This window comes from Gracilinanus agilis, chromosome 3 (assembly GCF_016433145.1).
Source record: "Gracilinanus agilis isolate LMUSP501 chromosome 3, AgileGrace, whole genome shotgun sequence".
Lineage (NCBI taxonomy): Eukaryota > Metazoa > Chordata > Mammalia > Didelphimorphia > Didelphidae > Gracilinanus > Gracilinanus agilis.
Genome location: NC_058132.1, coordinates 29,770,059 through 29,790,764, shown reverse-complemented (window position 1 = coordinate 29,790,764; position 20,706 = coordinate 29,770,059). Strand labels below are relative to the sequence as shown.

General features: G+C 51.3%; 1 protein-coding gene across 1 annotated transcript in view; it reads right to left on the bottom strand.

The window, feature by feature from the left end:
* The window catches only part of AGRN (agrin), a 129,840-nt gene that overhangs the window by 63,774 nt on the left and 45,360 nt on the right, over positions 1 to 20,706 (bottom strand). Inside the window, exon 2 of the mRNA XM_044668627.1 lies at positions 20,241 to 20,618. Within this exon, the coding sequence (XP_044524562.1) occupies positions 20,241 to 20,618 (378 nt within the window). The remainder of the gene's footprint in view (positions 1 to 20,240; positions 20,619 to 20,706) is intronic.

The following is a 20,706-nucleotide window of genomic DNA, read 5'->3' as shown; positions in this document are numbered from 1 at the left end:
AGAGAGAGAGAGAGAGAGAGAGAGAGAGAGAGAGAGAGAGAGAGAGAGAGAGAGAGAGAGAGAGAGAGAGAGAGAGAGTATAGATGCATTGTATTAAGGTAGAAAATGGCAAGCTTAATTTCAATTACTGGCCAAATTCTAGAACATACTATTAAAGGGATGACCTCTGAACATTTAGAAAGGGAAGCAGTGATTGCCGAGAACTAGAGACTACTATGGGAAAAAGGGAATCACACCAGACTAACCTCATCTCTTCAGATAGGGTTAAAAGACTGAAGTCCATCAGAAAAATGTCATAAATACCATTCAAATAAGTGTCTCGTGATATACTCATGGATAAGATGGCGGTATATGGACTAGAGGAGAGCACAGTTACATGATTAAGAACTGAATAATCTCACCTAAAAAGGGTCTTGATTTCAACCTAACGGTCCATAGTGGGGTGCCCCAGGGATCTGTACTGGCCCGGAGCTGTTCAATTTTTTCATCAGTCACTTAGCTGAAAGCACAGATGGCATGTTTGTCAAAGTTACAGAGGGTTCAAGGCTGGAAAGGATAGCAAATACAGAGAGCGGACTCAGGATCCAGAAAGATCTCAATCACTACCTCGCCGTGACCACTCTTCTGCCTTGAAACCAATACATAGTATTGATTCTGAGGCAGGTGAGGGTTTAAAAATAAAATCTTGATGAGCCAAAACTTTAGGTTGAATCAATGTGGGACAGTGTAAAGAAGAGGCTAAAATTGGAGTCAGAGCCCTGGGTGCCGATTCCTCCTGTGGCTCCTTAGCAGAGTGACCCAGGGCAAGTCATCTCATCTCTCTGGGTCTCCTGGGAGCCCCCAAACTATGAAAGTTACTCAGGTTCCACAGTTCCCCGGCTGGGACGTGGGGGATAGTTAACACCAGATCTGGGAAAAAGAACCAGAGCTGAGTGGTCTCGGGGGTCCCAGGAGCAAGTTAGAGGCCGTTCCTGAGCTCCTCTGCCCTGGTCAAATGACATTTGTAGCTGAAACACAGCCGGGACATCCCAGAAGGTGGGTGCACCCGAGAGCATGACTGCTTCCCCTGAGGAGGGGGATGGCTAGGCTCATTTGGGGGGTCCCAGAGCTCACAGCAGTGGGTGCCCACGGAAGGTAGAGAGCCTTTCCTGCTTAGCAAGAGTTGTCTGAAAGTGTTAGGGGCTTCCCGGGGAGGTAGGGAGCGCCCCGTCTGCAGAGGGCTCCCAGAATAGGCTGGAGGATGGCTGGCAGGGTTAGGGATTGGGCTGGACCGCCTGACCTCGGGAGTCTGTCCCTTCTGTGACAGTCTGGGCTGTGGAATGAGGGCGAGCTGGGCCTCAGAGATGCTCGCTCCCTCCCTGCCAGAGCCTTTGATGTGGAGCCCGGCGGGCCAGGAATCCCGGGGCGAAGGCAGATAAGGGGAGGAGTCCTGGCCTCTGCAGCTGTTTTTCCAGGGCTGGGGGGGAGAGTGGCCGGGCTGGTTTCCCATGAAGGGGCAGAGGGGGGAGCAGGGAGGGCATTTCCCATCTGGACAGGAAGCAGAGCAGCCCCCACGAGGGGTGGGAATGTGTGTGGGGGCAGGAAGGGGGTCTGGACTTGCTTTTCCAGATAGGGGAGAGCTGGCCGGGGCAGGGGAGGATGAGATAACGCGTCCCGCTCTTCCTTCCCAGCCCCCCAGCCCGGAGCTCAGATCAGGGGCTTAGAAGGCCCCCCTCTCTCCTTTGTGTGCCCAGCCAGGAGCCGTGAGACAATAAAAATGGGCACGGGAAGAACCGAGCCCCCCATGCCACCCCCCAGGCCTCCGCACCAGGCTCGGGACCGGCCGCTCCCTGCTGGAGCCAAGTCGGCCTCACAAAGCCCCTTTCTTCCCCCCAAACCCTGGCCCCACGGGAGCGGGTCCCCTCCCCTCCCCCAGCCTCCTTCAATGGGCCCTGGGCTCCCCGGCCAACAGGAGGGGAAGGGGGAAGGGGGCTCATTGACAGTCTGGGCACAGGACGCTGCAGCGCGGCGGGCGGCGGAGAGACCAGAGCTGAGCAAACCTGGGGGTGGTGTCCCGGGGTGGGGAGGGCTTTCCTCGGCAGGCACCCATGACCCGCTTTATAAGCTGGGGGAGGACCCAGGAGTCCTGGGCAGAGAGAACAGCGGAGCAGGGACTTCCTGAGCAGTCCTGCCTCCCACCCCCATCCTCCATGACTCCCCGGTCTAGACATCAGGAGCCCAGCGTTCTCCCCGCAGCCCTGCCAAGGGGGGACTTCAGCCCACCCTGCCTCGGTGTCCTCCTCTGTAAAAGGCAAGGCTTCCGCCAGACGGTGCCCCCCCACCCAGGCCTTTCATGGTGAGAGGCGAATCCTGTCTCTTCCCCTACAAAATGAGGAAAACAGCCCACGGCACTGGCTTGTGGATCACCGGAAAGGGCTTTTCTCAAAGGACACACTGCGGGGAGATGGAGGAGCCGTGTAGATGCCGAGGGCCAGTGTAGACAGGCCAGGAAAACAGCCACCCCAACAAGCTTTTCTTTTTTTTTCCTGAATGGTTTGGGTGTGGGAGCCCCCGGCCAGGCCCCCCCTGGGGGATGGGGGAGGAGAGGCAGATGGAAGAGCTACGGAAAAAGCCAAGAGCCCTTTCCATTAGATCAGGGAGGGAGGGAGGCTCCCCCTTTGTCACCCAAGCCGGGGAGGGCTGAGAAGGGGGGCTCAGAAGTCTCTCCCACAGCCAAGTCCCCCCCCAGCCCCAGACTTGAAAATTGTGTCTCCAAACAACCCCCATTTCTAGGGAGTTTGAGGTTTGCAAAGGGCACAGCCCTGGGCAGTGAGGGGCTATTATGGTCCCCATTTTACAGGTGAGGATGTTGAGGTAGAGACCAAACCATCCTGCCCCCCCATCCTGCAATGGGGTGCTTTTCAGTCCTTCACACACACACACAAAAAACATCCTGGGACAGAGAAAGAGGGAGAAGGCGCAGGTCCTGCCCACACAGGTCCGCACGCCCGGGAAAGGGAGGTCTGAACACGCCTGGCCGGGGCAAGCAAAGACAGGCCGGCCTCCCCTCCTCAAGGTCACAGCGAGGCCAGACGCCGGCTCCATACACCCCCTCTTCCCCATCCCCAGGGACCCACCTGCCAGACACCCCCACATCCCCGCCCCACACTTCTCAGACTGATGGGAAATTCCAGACGTGCTCTGGCCAAGCCCAGACCTGCGTGCCCACCCCCCCACCCTGGAGCCTCGGCCTAGAGGAGGGGCCCTCGGAATGCCAGGGCACCCCACACCCAAGTCAGGGGGCACAGACGGCTCGGGGTCAGGAGAGGGAACCCGGGACCAACGGCCCGACAGGCAGATGGGAATATCTACGCCTCCCCCAGGAGGAAGAGGGACAAACGAGCTTGGGCAGAAGGGGGGACAATACGGAGAAAAGCCCCCCAAGTGGCAGCCGGACCAGGCCCGGGCCGATCTGAGAAGGCTGAGGGGAGAGGGAGCGGCGGCGGCGGGCTGAAGGGCAGAACCCTCTCCCCTACCCCTCCCTCGTCCCTGGACCCCAACCCAAGAGGAGCCAAGACCCTCTGCGGGAACAGCTGCCCAGGCCTGAGCAGAACCCCATGATCGGAGCCTCTCCAGGCACCCTCCACCACTGGGGGGACAGTGGGGAGCCTCGATCCTTTGGTCAGGCCTTGTTCCCTTCCCCCATCGCCACCCACAGAAGCAGGGGGGGATGAACAGAGTGCAGGAGCCGCCGACCCCCCGGGGCAGCCACGGACGGGCCTGAGGCCACGTCCAAGCCTGACCGGCCCATCCTCAGGCCCCTGCCCGTGCCCAGACTGCAGCCGGGCTCCGATGCCCTGCTCCAGGCCTCGGCCACCCAGGCAGACCCCCCCGGAGCCAGCGTCCTCGCCAAGGGCTTAGCCTTGTTATTGTAACAGCGACTTCCCAGGCGGCCAGAAGACACGTGGCACAGAGGGGCCGGACGCCACGCAGAGGAAGCCTCTGCCTGGCACCCGTGCCCACGGTCCGGCCACTCTCCCGGCTGGATGAAAGCCCGCGGAGCAGGGACGGAGCGGGTCCAGCAAGAGCCATCGGCCGAGGGTCCTGCTTCCCTCGGAGAGCGGCGTTCAAGAGCACCCACAACTGACACCCGAGTTCCACTTCCACGCCGTCCCAAGGCATCGCAAGCATCGTGCTCCCCATTGTGCAGCAGAAGAAACCGAGGCTCAGGGAGGGTAGGATCCGAACCCAAGACTCCCCGATTCCCCTTCGACACTCGGTCTACTAAAAGCGGGAGCCAGTCCCCAAGGCCCCCTCGTGGCCCCCGTGGTCTCCAGCCACCCTGTAGGGGGTAGGAGAATCTCCCCATCCAAGAGGCTTGGGGGTTCAGAATCAAGTCCCTTATATCCCGGGTGACCCCAGGAGCGTCCCGACCTCCTGGGCCTCGGTTTCCCCTCTCCATGAACTATCAGGAGGCCTCCGAGGTCCCTTCCAGCATCCAGTTGTCTACCATAGGGTTCTCCCCCTTCTCTGTGACCTGGGCCCCTTGGGCAGCCAGTCTGGTGAAGTCTATGTGCTTCCTCTTAAAGTCATTTTTTTAAACCTGAACCTTACGTCTTAGTATCAATTCTAAGATGGAAAAGTAGTGAGAGTTAGGCAATGGGGGTCAAGTGACTTGCCCAGGGTCACCCAACCAAGAAGTGTCTGAGGTCACATTTGAACCCAGGACCTCCCATGTCCAGGCCTAGAGCTCTATCCACTGAGCTACCCAGCTGCCCCCAGAATAGTGTTTTTAAAAGCATAAAATAAGATATAATATTATAAAGAAAACCAAGCAGGTATAAAAATATTTGACATAATAATAATAATAAATATAAGGAAGTGATCATCATCATAAGCTCGGGGATCCCCTGAGAGCTATGAGTGAGGCCCCAGGGGTCCTTGGAACCCAGCTTAGGCATCTCTGCTCCACCCATAGACAGCCGGACCCTGGACAATTGAACGTGGCCAGAATGCCCCTTCTCTTGGGGATCGATCACTAGAGAGAGGGCAGAGCTCCCAGCACCGCCAGAGTTCCGAACCGGTGAGGAGTGACCACCTGAGACACCTGGCCCTGGAATGTGGGCAGTGCCCAAGCCTCTCAGGGAGGGCCAAGAGGCAGTTGGGGTAGAGGCTGAGCACTGGCAACCCTGGGAGGCCCCCAAAAACAGAGCCGGGGAATTCCTGAGCCCCTCCCCGCCCCCTCTGGGGGAAGAAAAGCTGACAGAGGCTGGATGCGGGCAAGGAGGATGGGGAGCTCTCCTTCACCACCTGCCGACTCCCAAGCCCAGCCCTTTCTTGGGAGAGGGAGCCACGTGGGTCACAGATCCCCCTGATCCCAGGGAGGACGCTTAAAGCAAGAATTCTCCCCCTCCTCCTCCTCCTCCCAGGCTCTCCTGCCCAGCTGTGGCTGTCTGGCCGGAGGTGGGGGGGCAGGGGGCTCCCAGGAGACATACCTGTCCCAGCTATGCCCGGAATGCTGTTGGCTCTGGCCATGGGCCCAGAGATCAGAGAAGCAGAGATTACGCTGGGCAAACTGGGGTGGAGGAGCTTTCCCCAGCGGCCCTTGAAAAAGGCTTGAGAGTCCTACCCTGGGGAGAGGAGCAGTACAGGGCCCGACTTTCTCTCCCCAACCTGCCTTCATTTAAAGCATTAGGGAGACCTGGGGGAGGCCCAGAACTCAGAGGCTGGGCCTTGGAGAGAAACATCTACCAGGAAACAGCCCTTCTGCCCCTTCCCCTCCCCCACGTGCTTTCAGCCACAGAGCCATGAATTATCTAGAAGCAGGAGCCTGGCCCCTGCCCTGCCCTGCCCTGCCCTGCCTGACCAGGCCGGAGAAGCCTGGGGGTCGGGGACTTCAGGGACAAAGGCGTGTTTGCTTGGGATTCCTCCACATTGTGAGAAGGGAGCAGCCACCCTCCTGCTCTCCAGGGTCCCTCCATGCTAGGCAAGCTTGTCGTCTTCAGTCTGTGCCTCAGATTCCTCTGGAAAAAGGGGGCGTTGGACGCTGCGACCTCCTCTGGCTCTGATTCTATGATTTAATCTCTTGGTGCTCCGGTGACTCCCTAAGACTGTACGGTCTAGAGAACATCCCCTGTATGAGGAGGAGCCATTCCTCAGAGCCAGGAGCTCCCCACATTAATGCAGTCACAGACCTCACCATAAGCATAACAGAGAAAAATGAAGCCGAGATAACTGGGGGGAAGGCTACTAGCAGCTGCAGGTCAATCAGGAAAGACTGCAGGGAGAAGGCAGCTTCTGAGCTGAGCCTTGAAAGAAAGGAGGAATTTTAAAGAGAAGAGGGTACTTTTGGGCCATGGGGCACAGCATGGGCAAAGGCAGAGAGACTGGAGATCTCCTCCAGACCGAGGTGGCTGGTGTTGGGCCCGAGGGTGTATAAAGAGAAGAACAAACCAAGTCCCACTCCCCACTTCAGATTTCCAGGCTGCTGACTTGGGTGGTACCCTTTGGGGTACCCACCTTTCCCTGAGCATCAGCAGCCCTCATCCCCCATTCCTGTAGGGCTCAGGAGGAAAAGATCTGGAGGAACAGAACTTTTGGACCCCTGTCCTATTCCCAGATTTTCTGGTTCCCAACACAGACAATGGGAACCAAGAGAAACCTGGACACAAAGTCAGCCTCTAATGTTTAATGCATTCATTTATTGAAATGCAAAGCATTTCATTTAACCCAATCCAAAAAAATGCATTTATTAAGCACCAACTGAGTGCCAGATACAAAAATAATCCCTTCCCTCAATGGTTTTACATTCTCTCCTGGGGAGGGGGAACTTCTCGGAATCTCAATTTCATCTGTGAAATGGGGATAATGTCTGGAAGACACTAGATGTTGTGAAGTACTATATGTCAATTATTAGTTTATTCCTCCTCAAGATGTCAGGAAACAGGGGCAGCTGGGTAGCTCAGTGGATTGAGAGCCAGGCCTAGAGTCTTTCAAATCTGACCTCAGACACTTCCCAGCTGTGTGACCTTGGGCAAGTCTTTTGACCCCCATTGCCTAGCCCTGACCACTCTTCTGCCTAGGAGCCAATACACAGTATTGACTCCAAGATGGAAGGTGAGGGTAAAAAAAAAAAAAATGTCAGGAAACAAAGGCAGTAAGGTAGCACAGAGGAAAAGAACACCGGGCCTGGAGTTGGGAGGACCTGGGTTCAAATTTGGCCTCAAATTCTTCCTAGCTGCATGACCCTAAGCAAGTTACTTAATTCCAATTGCCTAGCCCTTGCCACTCTTTTGTTTCAGAATTGAGACTAAAAAAATAAGAGATAAAAAAAAAGTTAGAAAACATCAAAGTACAAAAAAAAAAAAATCCACAGGCTTCAGGGGAAAAGGTCAGAGGTTAGAGAAACTGAGATATTCAGGGCTCAGAGTTTAAGTAAAGGAATCTCTGCTGCTTTTCTCCTCTCTGAAAATAACTGGGCAGAACTCTCACCCTAATGTACTTTCCAGCTCTAAGCCTCATGGCCCTAAGAACAGTCAGAGGACTCTTTGGGGGAGGCAGGGAAGAACAACCAGTCTTCATATTAATATGAGCTAATTATCACCTCACCATGACAGAGACAAGCAGGTGACACCCTCCATCCAAGGAGCCCAGATTCTGGTCACAGATCCCTGAAGGGGGACCTCAAAAGCATCTCGTCCAACTCACACCCAGACAAGAAGGCTCACCCCCAACAGAAGTCTTTGCCTGAGGGCCTCTACTTGGGAGGAAGTCCCTGCTCCCCAACCCACTTTGGGACAGCTCTGATGGGAGGGCAGTATTTCCTAACCCCAAGCCCTCTTTGTGATGCAGACCTATTTTTCCCCCCTAGAGCTCGGTTCCACAGCAGCTACTGATTTAACTATGAACTTTGACAAATTAAAATTTCCCTTTCTGGACTTGTTTCCTCAACTAGAAAAAGGGAATAGGGGGCCTCTTGTCAAAGATAACAAGGAGTAAACAGACAGTGTTGAAGAGGCTAAGGAGAGGCACATTAATACATTGTTGGTGGAGCTGAAAATTATCTAACCATTCTGGAGAGCAACTTGGAATTATGCTCAAGTAACTCAAAATGCTATACCCCAGAAATGCTACTAGTTGACAGTTAATTTCAAAAAGGACAAAGGCAAGGGGCAAAGAGATCCCAAATATACCAAAACACAAAGTATTCAGTCTTAATGTAGTTTTGCAACACCGTGCTAACAGTAACAAGGTAGTCACTAATCAACTGGGGAAGGGCAATTAGGGTACAGGAATGTGATGGAATATTGTTGTCCTGTCAGAAAAGATGAAAATGAAGAATTCCGAGGAGTTGTGGAAGACTTCTAAGAGCCAAAGCAAACAAAACAAGGAAAACAATAGACATGATACCTTCAACAATAGAAATGGAAAGACTTTTTCCTCTGCCCAAAAAAACGAAAATCTCAGTTCAGTATGTAATAGACTCTGCCCCAATCGAAGCTGAGGAAATGTATCTCCCTGCCTTCACTGCAAAGGTGAGGGACTATGAATGTGAAATACTGCATAAGCTGTCAGAAACAGTCAACGTGTTGATGATTTTTGCTAAGCTGGCCTTTTTCTTCTTCATTTTAAAATCTTTGTTATTGGGCCAGTTAGGTAGCATAATAGATAGAGTACCCGGCTGGGGTCAAGAGGACCTGGATTCAAAGCTGGCCTCAGACACTTCCTAGCTATGTGACCCTAGACAAGTCACTTAACCTCCATTGTCTTACCCTTGCCACTATTAGAATTGATACTAAGACAGAAGATAAGAGTTGTTTTTAAAATTTTGTTACAAAGACAACTCATGGAATATAGGGAGAGATGATTTGGAAATGAACATGATAGAGTAAGAAATAACAATAAAAATAAGGTATAAAGATTTTTTTTAAACCCTCACTTTCCGCCTTGGAGACAATACTGTGAATTGGCTCCAAGGCAGAAGAGTGGTAAGGGTAGGCAATGGGGGTCAAGTGACTTGCTCAGGGTCACACAGCTAGAAAGTTTCTGAGGCCAGATGAACCTAGGACCTCCTGTCTCTAGGCCTGGCTCTCAATCCACTGAGCTACCCAGCTGCCCCAAGGTATAAAGATTTTTAAAATGGGGAGTATGGCTATTGTGAAAGGGAATTTTTTAATTCTCTTTGTCTATTTTAAGTTAATCAATCAGGAACTTGAAGTATATACTTAACAAAGAGATTTCACACTTACTTAGTCATTAATATTTAGTCCTAAAAGACCACAAGCACTGTCCCCCCTCAGCAACAGTGCTAGGCAAATTGAGAGACTTTGATTGGCTCCTGAGATGTGATAGACCAGCCCACAGTGAAAGGAAGGAGAAACCAGAGACAGGAAGTGATGTGGAGAAAACTGCTTATAAAAGTGAGCCATTCAATTCTGTTGCCTTGGTGGCTCTTCTTGAAAGAGGGATTCTTCTGCATGGCACTTCTGTGTTGGAGGACTTCTACACTGGCGGCTCTAGGAGTTTGGCTTCCGTAACTCACTTGGGTTGAGGAGACCCTGGCTAGAGACATTGGCCTTTCGGCTCTTCTCCTGTCTTCGGTGGAATGCTCTCTTTGGTGAGGCACTCGGATCCAGACTTAGTTAATTTAGTTAGGCAATATTTTCTACCTCCTTCCTACATTTCCCTCTTTATTATCTCTACCATGCTGTAATAAAGCTACTAAAGCTACTATCATCCTCATGACTTAAGAGTTAATTTTATAAATGGCGACCACAACAATTCTTTTTAACCATTATTACATTTGGCCACCCAATTTTAATTATTACACTATAGATTTAGGAAATTATTTTTTAAAGAATGTGAGTTCCTTGAGGGCATAACCTGCTTCTCTTTTGTCTTAGTAAATTTAAGGAACTTTAAAAAATACCTGTGGAATTGAATAATAATTCCAGAATCCTACAATTCATTATATTCCTTCAGTGGGTGAAGCTTCACCTTGAGTAAGTGGGACAGAGTAGGAAGGAAGGGATTGTAGGATCATAGGCTTGGAGTTCAAAAGGACCTTTAGAGTCTGAGTAGAACTCCTACCCCTTTCACAGATGGAAAAACTGAGGCCCAGGGAATTTTTTTTTCCCAAAGTCTTTCAGTTCAGAAGTAGCAACATCAGATTCAAATACAGGCCCTATGACTCCTAACCTAGGACTCTTTCTCCCCTCACCATTCCACAAACACAAACACACACACACACACACACACACACACACACACAACACACACACACACACACTCACTCATTGGTATTGGTCAGTGTAATTTTGTCCCTTGATTCCTGATTCCTTGTTGCCCCCATAAGAACTCTACTCTAGCCTATCAGCCCCAAATAAGTGTTTGGGCTCTCTTTAAGCCCAGGTCCCAATTCCTGATCCCTGTTGATCTATCTTTGTTTTTTGCTTTATTTCCCTATTAAATTTTTTATTTTTTCCCATAGTTACATGATTCTTTTTGTCTCTCTCCCCTCCTAGAGTTGACAAGCAATTCCATTGGGTATATATGTGTGTGTGTGTGTATATACATATACATATATATATATATATATATATATATATATATCCATCTTTGAATCATAGATTCAGTGCTAGAAGGAGCCACAAAGGTCATCTACTCCAAACTTCCTTTTTTTTCTGATCAGGAGATGGAGATGCCCAAAATGACACGGTCATGCAATTAGAAAGGTAGTTGAGGAGAAGGCACAAAGCTGGAATTAGACATCCTATCTCTTCTTACTCAATATTCATGGCTCTTCCCACCAATAATGTCCTCTACCCCATGCCTGTCCTGCCCTCATCACCTTCTCTAGGTTGGGTTTCTGAGCTCTAAACAGAATGCTGAGGGGCAGCTGGGTAGCTCAGTGGAGTGAGAGTCAGGCCTAGAGACAGGAGGTCCTAGGTTCAAACCCGGCCTCAGCCACTTCCCAGCTGTGTGACCCTGGGCAAGTCACTTGACCCCCCATTGCCCACCCTTACCACTCTTCCACCTAGGAGACAATACACCGAAAAGTACAAGGGTTTAAAAAAAAAAAAAAGAACAAAAAACAAAACAGAATGTTGAGTGAGAAATCCCATCTGGCCAAGGAGCAGAAGAGAAGAAGAGGTATATTCTAAGGAGATTGGGAGGAAGGGACAGTCTTTTCAAAGGTGTGAAAGTGGGAAAAGGGACTCAGAAATCCCCCTCCCCCTCCCCAAAGGAATGTAAGATCTTTTCAAACTAGTAAGAAACTATTTTTGGAAAGCGAGGAGTCTCCTTTCCCATAAAATGAATGTAAGTTCTTTGAGGGCAGGGCTTTTTGTCCTTCAGACTTTCCATCTCCATTGCCTAAGTTCAATGGAGGAGTCTGGTAAGTGTTTCTAGAAGACCTCAGAGAAGCCAGGGCTAAAGCTGAGGGAGGTTCTCCCAGACCATCTCTTCTAACTCTCTCAATTTATAGGGAAGAAAACTGAGGTTGAAGAACTTAAGAGGATTATAGAGCCAGAGCTCAAAGGGGCTTCCCAGGCCCATTCTTCTAGAGATAAGGAAACTAAGACCCAGGAAGGTGAGGGACTTGACCAAGGTCATACTGATATTTAAGTGGAAGAACCAGGATTTGAATTCAGGTCCTCTGAGAATCACAGTGGGCCAGTGGAAAGAACACTGGTTCTAAACTCAAAAATTTGAATCTTACTTCAGAGCTTATTATCTATATAGAAGGTCAATAGGTAGCATAGTAGATAGACAGAGCTCTGACCCTGGAGTTAAGAAGACCTGAATTCAAATCTAGTCTGCACTGACTAGCTGTGTGACCCAGACAAGTCACTGAACTATTGTTTGCTTCAGTTTCTGCATCTGTAAAATGGGGATAATAGTTCCTACCAAAGAGTTTTTGTGAGGATCAAATAAGATATTTGTAAAGCACTTAGCACAGTGCCTGGCACACAGTAGATGTTCAAAAGTGTTTTTTCCTTCCTTTTTTTTTTAATCCTTACTTTCTATCTTAGTATTAATTCTAAGACAGAAGAGCAGCAAGGGCTAGGTACTTGGGGTTAAGTGACTTGCCCAGGGTCATGCAACCAAGAAATGTCTGAGTCCAGATTTGAATTCAAGTCCTCTCGACTCTTGACCTAGCACTCTATCCATTGTGCTACCTAAATACTTCTGCCTCATTTAATTCTCAGAAAAACTTTGTAATGTAGGTGCCAAATTTATTACCACTCATACAAAGGGGGAAACAAACTCAGAAATAGCTTGCCCAAGGTCACACAGTGTCAGAGGTAAGATTTGAACTCAGGTCTTCTTCCTGCCTCAAGTCCAGTATTTCACTCGCCCTCCATCAGGTGGCTGCTTAAGGCAGCTTCTTGGCAATCAGACAACAGGCCCTGACCTTTCTGGCAGCCTCTTGGCAACAAGAAACTAAGCACTTACTTTCTACTATAAACTAACAAAGAGAAACAATCTGGTACACGAGATTTGGAGTCAGAGGACCTGCCGCTTAGCTAGCTCAGTGACTTTGCGTAAGTCCCTTCAATTCTCAGAAACTCCTTTCCCTCGTGTGTAAAATGAAGATGTTGAATGAGATCATCTCTAAGGTCGCCATCAGCCATAAATCTCCCAGTCAATGAACCTCAAAGGCCAGCATCTGCCTACCTGAGGAAGGCAAGCACGGGGTAGGGCACCCCTAGTATGACTCAGGGCTCTTTCATGCTCCTGAGAAGCACCCCGCCCCACCAGTGCACATTCTGGCTGCTGGCCACCCTAGTGACTGAGTCACACTGACAGTTGCCCCAACCTTGCACCAGTGCCATCACCCAAACTCAGGGTTAATTAGTCATTTGGGCCTTTGGACTTTGGCTCCTGGGGCAGAAAAGTCATTCTGATTAGTCCTGCTTCATCTTCCCTTCCTGCTCCCCTCCCCAAAGCTCTGTCCTAGGCCCTTTTGTCTCTACTCACTGGTTCAACCATCTCAGAGGACCACGGTTGGCGGAAGCCGTCGACGACCAAGAACCTCATTTTACAAATGACAAAACTGAGGCACAAAGACAGCAAATGAACCTGCTTTAGCTCAGTATCTGAGGAGGAATTTGAACCCAAGGCTTTCATTCTCAAGTCTTATCAACTCTGCCAAGCTACCTCCCATTCAGTCATCTATCCCAGGGTTTTAGCCTTAGGTAATGATTGCCAAATCCCTCCCTCCAGCCCCAGCCCTTCCCCAGAGCTTCAGGCCTTGGTTTTCCAGCTGCCTCCTGGGTACCACCCGCTAAAATCTCCAAAGGAGCACGGCTAGATCCAAGCTCAGCCTCTCCCTCCCTAAAGCTGCCCTCCTTGGACCCTCCACACCACCACTGATAGATGACACTAACATCTCCCCAATATATAGGCTCAAATTCCCATCAAAGGCAATTGTTCACGTTTAATTTCCAAAAGATTCATGGCCAAATACCCAAGATGGGGGCAGGGCCTTCTCATCTGTACTGAACCAGAATTTATTAATTTAGAGTTTAAACTGGGCCGGTCTGAGGAGGCAGCCACCAAACCCAAACCACGCAGGCCCTGCGTGCAGGGAAATCATGTCTGACACAGACTCGGACGGAGAAAACAAGGTATTTTTTTTTTCTGGCTAGACCAATGATTTTGACTGGATAGAGGGAAGAAGTCGTCCTCTGCCACTTATAATCCTTTATTTAAAACCCTTACCTTTTGTCTCAGTACAGGTTCTAAGGCAGAAGAGTAGTAAGGACTGAGCAATTAGGGTTAAGTGACTTGCCCAAGGTAACACAGCTAGGAAGCCTCAGAAGTCTGATTTGAATCCAAGTCCTCCAGACTCCAGACTTGGCGATCTATCCACTGTGCTACCTAGCTGCCCCCACATTTATGATCTTATAAGAATTACCTGGAATAATGAAAAAAAATCAAGTGATTTGCCCAAGGCTCACACAGCAAGTATGGGTCAGGGGCAAGACTTGAAATTAGGTCTTTCTGGTTCTGAGAGCAGCTTTCTATCCACTAAGCTACATTCTCTCACACATTTCTACCATTGACTAATAATATTTAGGAATGTGGCAGCTAGATGGCTCAATGGATAGAGAGCTAGGCCTGGAGAGGGGAAGTCCTGGGTTCAAATCTGACCTCAGACACTTCCTAGTTAGGTGACCCTGGGCAAGTCACTTACTCCCCATTGTCTAGCCCTTGTGCTCTTCAGCCTTAAAACCAATACTGGTTCTGAGACAAGAAGGTAAGGGTTTTAAATGATAATAATAATATCTGAAGGTTTTGAACTGGATCTATGATTTTATTGGCAATAAGGACCCATTACCAAAGATGGCCACCACTTCACAGCACCCATCACTACCAGGGTGCCCCTACCATCAACTCCCCCCTCTCCCAGGCTGCATTCCTTCTGTTGAGATAAGGGGCCACCAGGCCTTTGATCAAGTAGGCTCACTTGTGCCTCAGTTTTCTCTTCTATAAAATGAGGGAACTGGAATTGATGGCCTCTAAGGTCCCTTCCAGGTGGGATCCTACAAGATGAATGAACCAGTAGGTGAAGAGAGAGAAGAAGACCTGGAATAAGCCTCACCATCAGCCTTAACTCTAAACCCTGTAGTCCTCTAGAACAACCATCTCAGCTCCCTATGGAGCCTTAAGTCTTGCCACCTGCCCTACCAAGAGACCCGCCATCTTAGCTCCCTATGGATCCTAAGACTNCTTCTAGGTCATGCCACCTGCCCTACTAAGAGACCCGCCATCTTAGCTCCCTATGGAGCCTTAAAGACTCTTAAGTCTTGCTACCTGCCCTACTAAGAGACCCACCATCTTAGCTCTCTATGGATCCTAAGACTTCTAGGTCATGCCACCTGCTCTACTGAGGCATCTTGGGACTCTTGTGACTTTCTGTCTGCCCTAGAGTGAAACTCTTTTATATGTTCTCCCCTCCCCCACACCACCCCCCCCAAGTTGGAGTGAGCCCCTGGAGATCAGGAGCATCTTGATTTTCTAGCTGTAGCCCCAGTGCTTGGCACCCAGCCAGTGATTCATTCATTCACCGTTCACTCAGAGGACAGCTCTCTAGCCACTAACCCAGAAGTTTTTCAAATACAAAGTGACTTCCAGAGAGGGAGTCTAATGAACATCTGGGACCGGGGGCAAGGATCCCAAAGCACCTAAGTGGTACTTGAAGAAGGCTAGAGATTCCAAGTAGCAGAGAAGAGGAAGTGTATTGTAAGGTAGAGGAGGGGAACAGCCTGTTCAAAGGCATGGAGGTGGGAAAAGATTATGTCCTGTACAGAGAACAGCTAGCAAACCAGTCTGACTAGAAAGGAGAATTCAGGAAGGGAGGTAACGTGAAATATAAGTGTGGAAAGGTATGTGAGAGCCAGATTGTGGAAAGCTTTAAATGGAGATTTTATGTTTTATCCTCAATAAGCTCTCAGATCCCTTCCAGCTCTAAAATCCCCTGAGATGGTGATCTTTGACCCTCCTCTGCCTCTCCCTCACCCCCAGCATCCAATCAGTGGCCAAGTCCTATGGGCATGGCTTCTGCCTTCTCTCTCCCATCTGTCCCCTTACACTCTCTCATCTCTTCTCACCTGGATTATTGCAACAGCCTCAGCTCCCTTCCTTCTGTCTCCCTCCTCTCTGGTCCATCCTTTCACCCAGCTAAGGTACGAGAGCTGACTGCATCACTCCTCTGCTCCAGAACCCTAAATGGCTCCCAAGCTGTGAAAGAACAAAGTCCAAACTCCTCTGTCTAGGGTGTCCTTCAGAGCACTCTGTGCCATGGCCGGAATTCCCTGTCCTTTCTAACATTTATCAAGTGCCTGCTAATGACACAAGACTCAGGGCTGACACAAGAGATCCAAGGTAAGTAGTGATCTGATTTTGCCCTCAAGAGAGCCACTATCAGGGGGCAGCTGGGTGGCTCAGTGGATAGAGAACCAGACCTGGAAATGAGAGGTCTTGGGTTCAAATTTGACCTCAGACACTTCCTAGCTGGATGACCCTGGGCCAGTCACTTGACCCTCATTGCCTACCCTTACCACTCTTCTGCTTTGGAACCAATACTTAGTAATCATTCTAAGATGGAAAGTAATGGGGGATTTGGGGGTTTTTTAAAAGAGGGTTACAATCTAAAACCTTGGCTGATCAATTCATGAGCTTTAATAATGGGGAGAGACTCAAGAATCCTCTTATTTATTTATTTATTCAAGGGGCAGCAAGGCATGGAGGACCAGCCTGGAAGCCAGAAAGACCTGCATTCAAATCCTACCTCTGAGTCATCCTGGCAGAGTGACCTTGGAAAAGTCACATAAATACAAAGTGATCTAGGCAATTCTAGCCTTCGTGAGTCAGAGAGAACACTGAGCTGCACTGGGAGAGGGAGTCCTCCTTGTGGAAAAGTCTGAGCTGAAGAATTACAGGCACTTCTCAGCTTGCTGATTGACTACTAAAATACAGTAGGATCAAACCCCAAACATAACCCTTCTCATCCCTGCCAATGGCCAGGACTCCTCCAATCTCCTCCATAATTCTCGGCTCGCCAATCCGGAAAGCCCTCTGAGATGCCCGCAGCCACCTCTGGCATCCTGAGGTCAGGACTGTGTCTTACGCTGCTCCCACCCCCTGACTCTCTCAGGACAAGGTCTAGGTCTCCTCCCCACTGTGAGCTCCTCGAGGGCAGGCTCTGCTTTTCCTCAGTCTCCCCCGTCCTGCAAGCTCCCCAGGAGCGGGGGGCCATTCTTCCTCTGTCTCCCCTACTCTGAGAAATGGGAGCCATTTCTTCTGCATCCCATGGGGCCGGACACACCGAGATTGGACCTGGGAAAAGCCAGTCAGGGACTGAGGAGGGCACGAATGCTTTCTTTCGTCACAGGTCCGAGGGGTGCCCGGCTTCCCCCATGATCCACTTTGGCCCAGACTGACCCCGACGTGCGCACGCTCCTAGCCACAACATCGCCCACTCCCTTTCCTTCCTGCCCCTCGCTGCCCGCTAACCTTCGTCCTCCCAGACAGAGAGGAAAACAAGCGTAATGAGGAGGGCCAGGGGGTAGGTAACCCGGCCGTCCCCAGGCACGGGGGTCCGGAAGGGAGCTCAGGCAGACAGCGGATGTCTCCCGGACCCCAAGCCACGGAGGCTGCGGGCTAGCCCGCCCTCTCCCTTCACGGTTCAAACAGAGGCTGGGAAAGAGGATGTCAGGGCTCTATTTCTGGTCCTCACCCCCTGGGCCCCCCTTTAAGCAGCCAGACATCCTGAAAGCAGTGAACCCCACCCCCAGCCCGACCTCCACAGGGCAGGGCAGAGGGAGGGCCTGAGTTCTGGCCCAGAAACAAACACCCCAGGTTGGATGTTCTGGGCACATTCTGGGCACGGGGAGGGCACGTCCTGAGGAGGGAGCCACCGAGAAAGAGAACAAGGAGGAAGACTTCAGAGATGGAGAGGCTGAGCTCTGGGCTCTGGAATCTAGGGGGGCCCCTCCCCCAGAACCCTCATCTCCAAAGGCTTCAAAGGGAAGGGAATGGGAAACCACCACTCCCAGCCCCCCATGGAGAGGAAGCCCCTCCCCACACCCCCACTGAGGGCACATCCCTTCCCAGGACCAGGGCCGGGGGACAGCTAGCTGCTCCCACGGTCTCTGATCCCGTATCCCTTGTCCCATTTCCCTGGTGAAGTTCCCAGCCCGAGGGGCAGCTGTCCCGGGCCCCTAGGAAGGAGCCAGAGGTCAGAGCCCGAGAGATGGAAGAGAGCTTCAATGTCGTGGGTCCAAACTTGTTTTGTTGTTTTTCAATCTTATCTGATCCTTTGTAACCCCATTTGGGGTTTTCTTGACAAAGATGCTAGAGAGGCTTGCCATTTCCTTCTCCAGCTCATTTTACAGAGAAGGAAACTGAGGCAAACAGGGTGAAATGACTTGACCAGGGTCACATTGCTAAGAAGTGTCTGGGCCTGGATTTAAACTTGGATCTTCCCAGAGCTCTATCCACAGCCCCAAGAAAACTGAAGTCTAAGGAAGAAAGGTGAGGCACACAGCGGGGCAGGATTTGAACTCCAGATTTTCCACCCAGGAACTCTACCCGGGCTCCAAGTACAGAAATCGAGCTACTGCACAATGCTGGATCCAAGGCAGAGGGTCTAAGCCTCCTTCCACCTGGCTGAGGGTGGGGGAAAGGCCTCAGGATGAGGAAAGAAACCTCTCCTCTTGATTGATATTGCTTTAGGGCTCAAGACCTTGAGGCTCCTTCTCCCTATTCCAAACCCTGGAGAGGACAGACAAGACAGACTAGACTCCCCAACTGCCCAACACATTCACCCCAGGACTCCCCTGAGAGGAAAATTCAAGGAATACCAAAGTGGGTCACTCCCCTGCTCCTTAAACTCCAATGGCTCCCTATGTCCTCTAGGATAAATGACAAACTCCTCTATTTGGCATTCAAAGCCTTTTTCCACCTGTATTATTATGTACGGCTCCCTTTCACAGACCCTAAGTCCATGAACTGGCCTTCTTACTGTTCCTTATACCAGATATCCCACCTCCACATCTTTGTCTCAGCTCTCCTCCATGCCTCCTCATCTCTGCCTCCTGGAATCCCCAGTTCCATCGAAGCTGAGGATAAACACTTCCTCATGTCCCAGCTGCCAGCAACTTCCCCCATCAAGTTAACTTATGGGGTGGCAGCTGGGTGACTCAGTTCTGTTCTGTGCCCCAGCTTAACCATATGGTAGAAAGAGGGCTGCTTCTGGAGCCTCACAACAATGGGAGGTGGGTGCTGTTATTATCCCCATTTTACAAATGAGGAAACTGAGGCAGGCAGGGGGGAAGCACTTGCCCAGGATAAGTGTCGCAGGCTACATTCGAACGCTGTTCCTGCTGACTCTGGGCTCTGAATCTATCCACTGAGCCACCCCGGCCCCTTAGCCAGGCTGGCATATAGCTCGCCACAAGGAGGGACCCCGTCCTGGCTTTCTAGAATCCCAGAACCATCTCTTCCCCCCACCCCCACCCCCGAGTTAAACTGGCAAAGAGCATCATTAGAGGCGAAAAGGACCACCGAATCACCGCCACAGAGAAGAGGGAAAACTTGTGCAAGTAAGCTGTAGTCAGAATTTGAACCCAGGTCCCTGAGAAGCAGGATTTTGGAGCAGGAGGGGGTGTTGGGTCTGTCGTCCAAACTCTCTCCGTGACCAGCCGGGAGAACCTGGGAAAGGCTCAGTCGTGGGTCTATGACGATTTTAGCTCTACGTTTATGAAGCTGGTCCAGACGCCAGTGTTCATTCTAAGGTGATCCTTGTTCATTCACACTGATGTGGTGTTTGAAGGCTCCTCTCCGCAAGGGGAACCCCCTTTCCCAGAGGCTATGCCCATCCCCCAAAAAGGAAAAACTCCTGAGCTGCTTCCCCCGCAGGCTCTCCCACTCTCCGCAGCTCCTCTCAGCATCTAAACGAGCGCCCCGGCTCGAGCATCCCCAGCATCCCCACGTCCCAGGAACAGACCCCCGGCTTTCCCAGGGAAAAGGTGCCGGTCCTGGTCCCCCTCCCGCCTGGCCCTCGCAGCAGCCAGCCACAAGCTGTCCCCTTACCCCGGCGCCCCAAAGGGAGAGGCAGCGAAGGACACAGAGTTTGGGAATTCTCAGCCCCTGAGGACGGTGCTTCCGCCCAGAGATCCCCAGGGAGGGCGGCTGGCGCGGCTGGCCAACGTCACCACATCCCAGGCCTAGGACCTGGCGTCGGGCCAGGAATTCGGCGAGGGTGGGGGCCGTCTGGGGAGGCTGAGGTCAAGGCCAGAAGAGGCCAAAGAAAGTCTCTCCCTGGGCCAAAAAAGCAGCCGTGGCGGAGGAGCATATGGAGAATGACAAAGCACATCACCCGCCCCACACGGGAACAGCTGGGGGGCCTCAAGCCCTCTCCAACAAGAAGCAAGAACCCATCAGAGGAAGGGGGGCAGCCAGGAGGCTCAGGAGATCGAGAGCCAGGCCTGGAGGAGAGGGCTCAAATCTGGCCTCAGGTGCTTCCTAGCTGTGTGACCTTGGGCAAGTCACTTAACCCTCACTGCTTAGACAGTACTGATTTTATATATAATACATCATATTGCTTCTAAGATGGAAGAGGACTTTTTTTTTTAATCTAGGTCCTCCTTGGTCCTCATAAGCCACACAGAACATGGAAGTGGGGGACAGAGGTGCCCCCAGCAAGGGCCAAGGACCTACAAGGCCCCCCCACACACCCAGACCACACTCACCTTCCACACAGTGTTCCACCTCCTCCAAGTTCCGAAGCGTGATGCGCATGAGGCTGGAGTTCAACATCAGCTCATTCTTGTGCGCTGGCCACAGGTAGCGTGGGGCAGGGTTCACAAAGAAGATCCGGGTATCCCCAGTGGACACCTGGTTGTCACAAATGAGCGGATCTCCAAAGCCACCAATTACCACCTTGTTTCCACCATCAAGCAGGATCTCATGGGTAACCACCTCTTTGCCTTTAAGGTATCGCCAGACCCGGACCTGGAGAGGAAATGAATGGGAAAGTGGTGGCTCAGAAGAGGGAGAAACGGTGCTGGGAGACAGGATGCCCAAGCTTCCTGCTCCAGTGGCTCGACACACACTGCGGGGCCAGAAAGCTGCGGGGGCAAAATCCCTGAGGTCTCTACCCTGATTGCGTGGGATCTTGGGGCAAGGCTGTCTGCTGTGTCTGAAACACCCCTGATC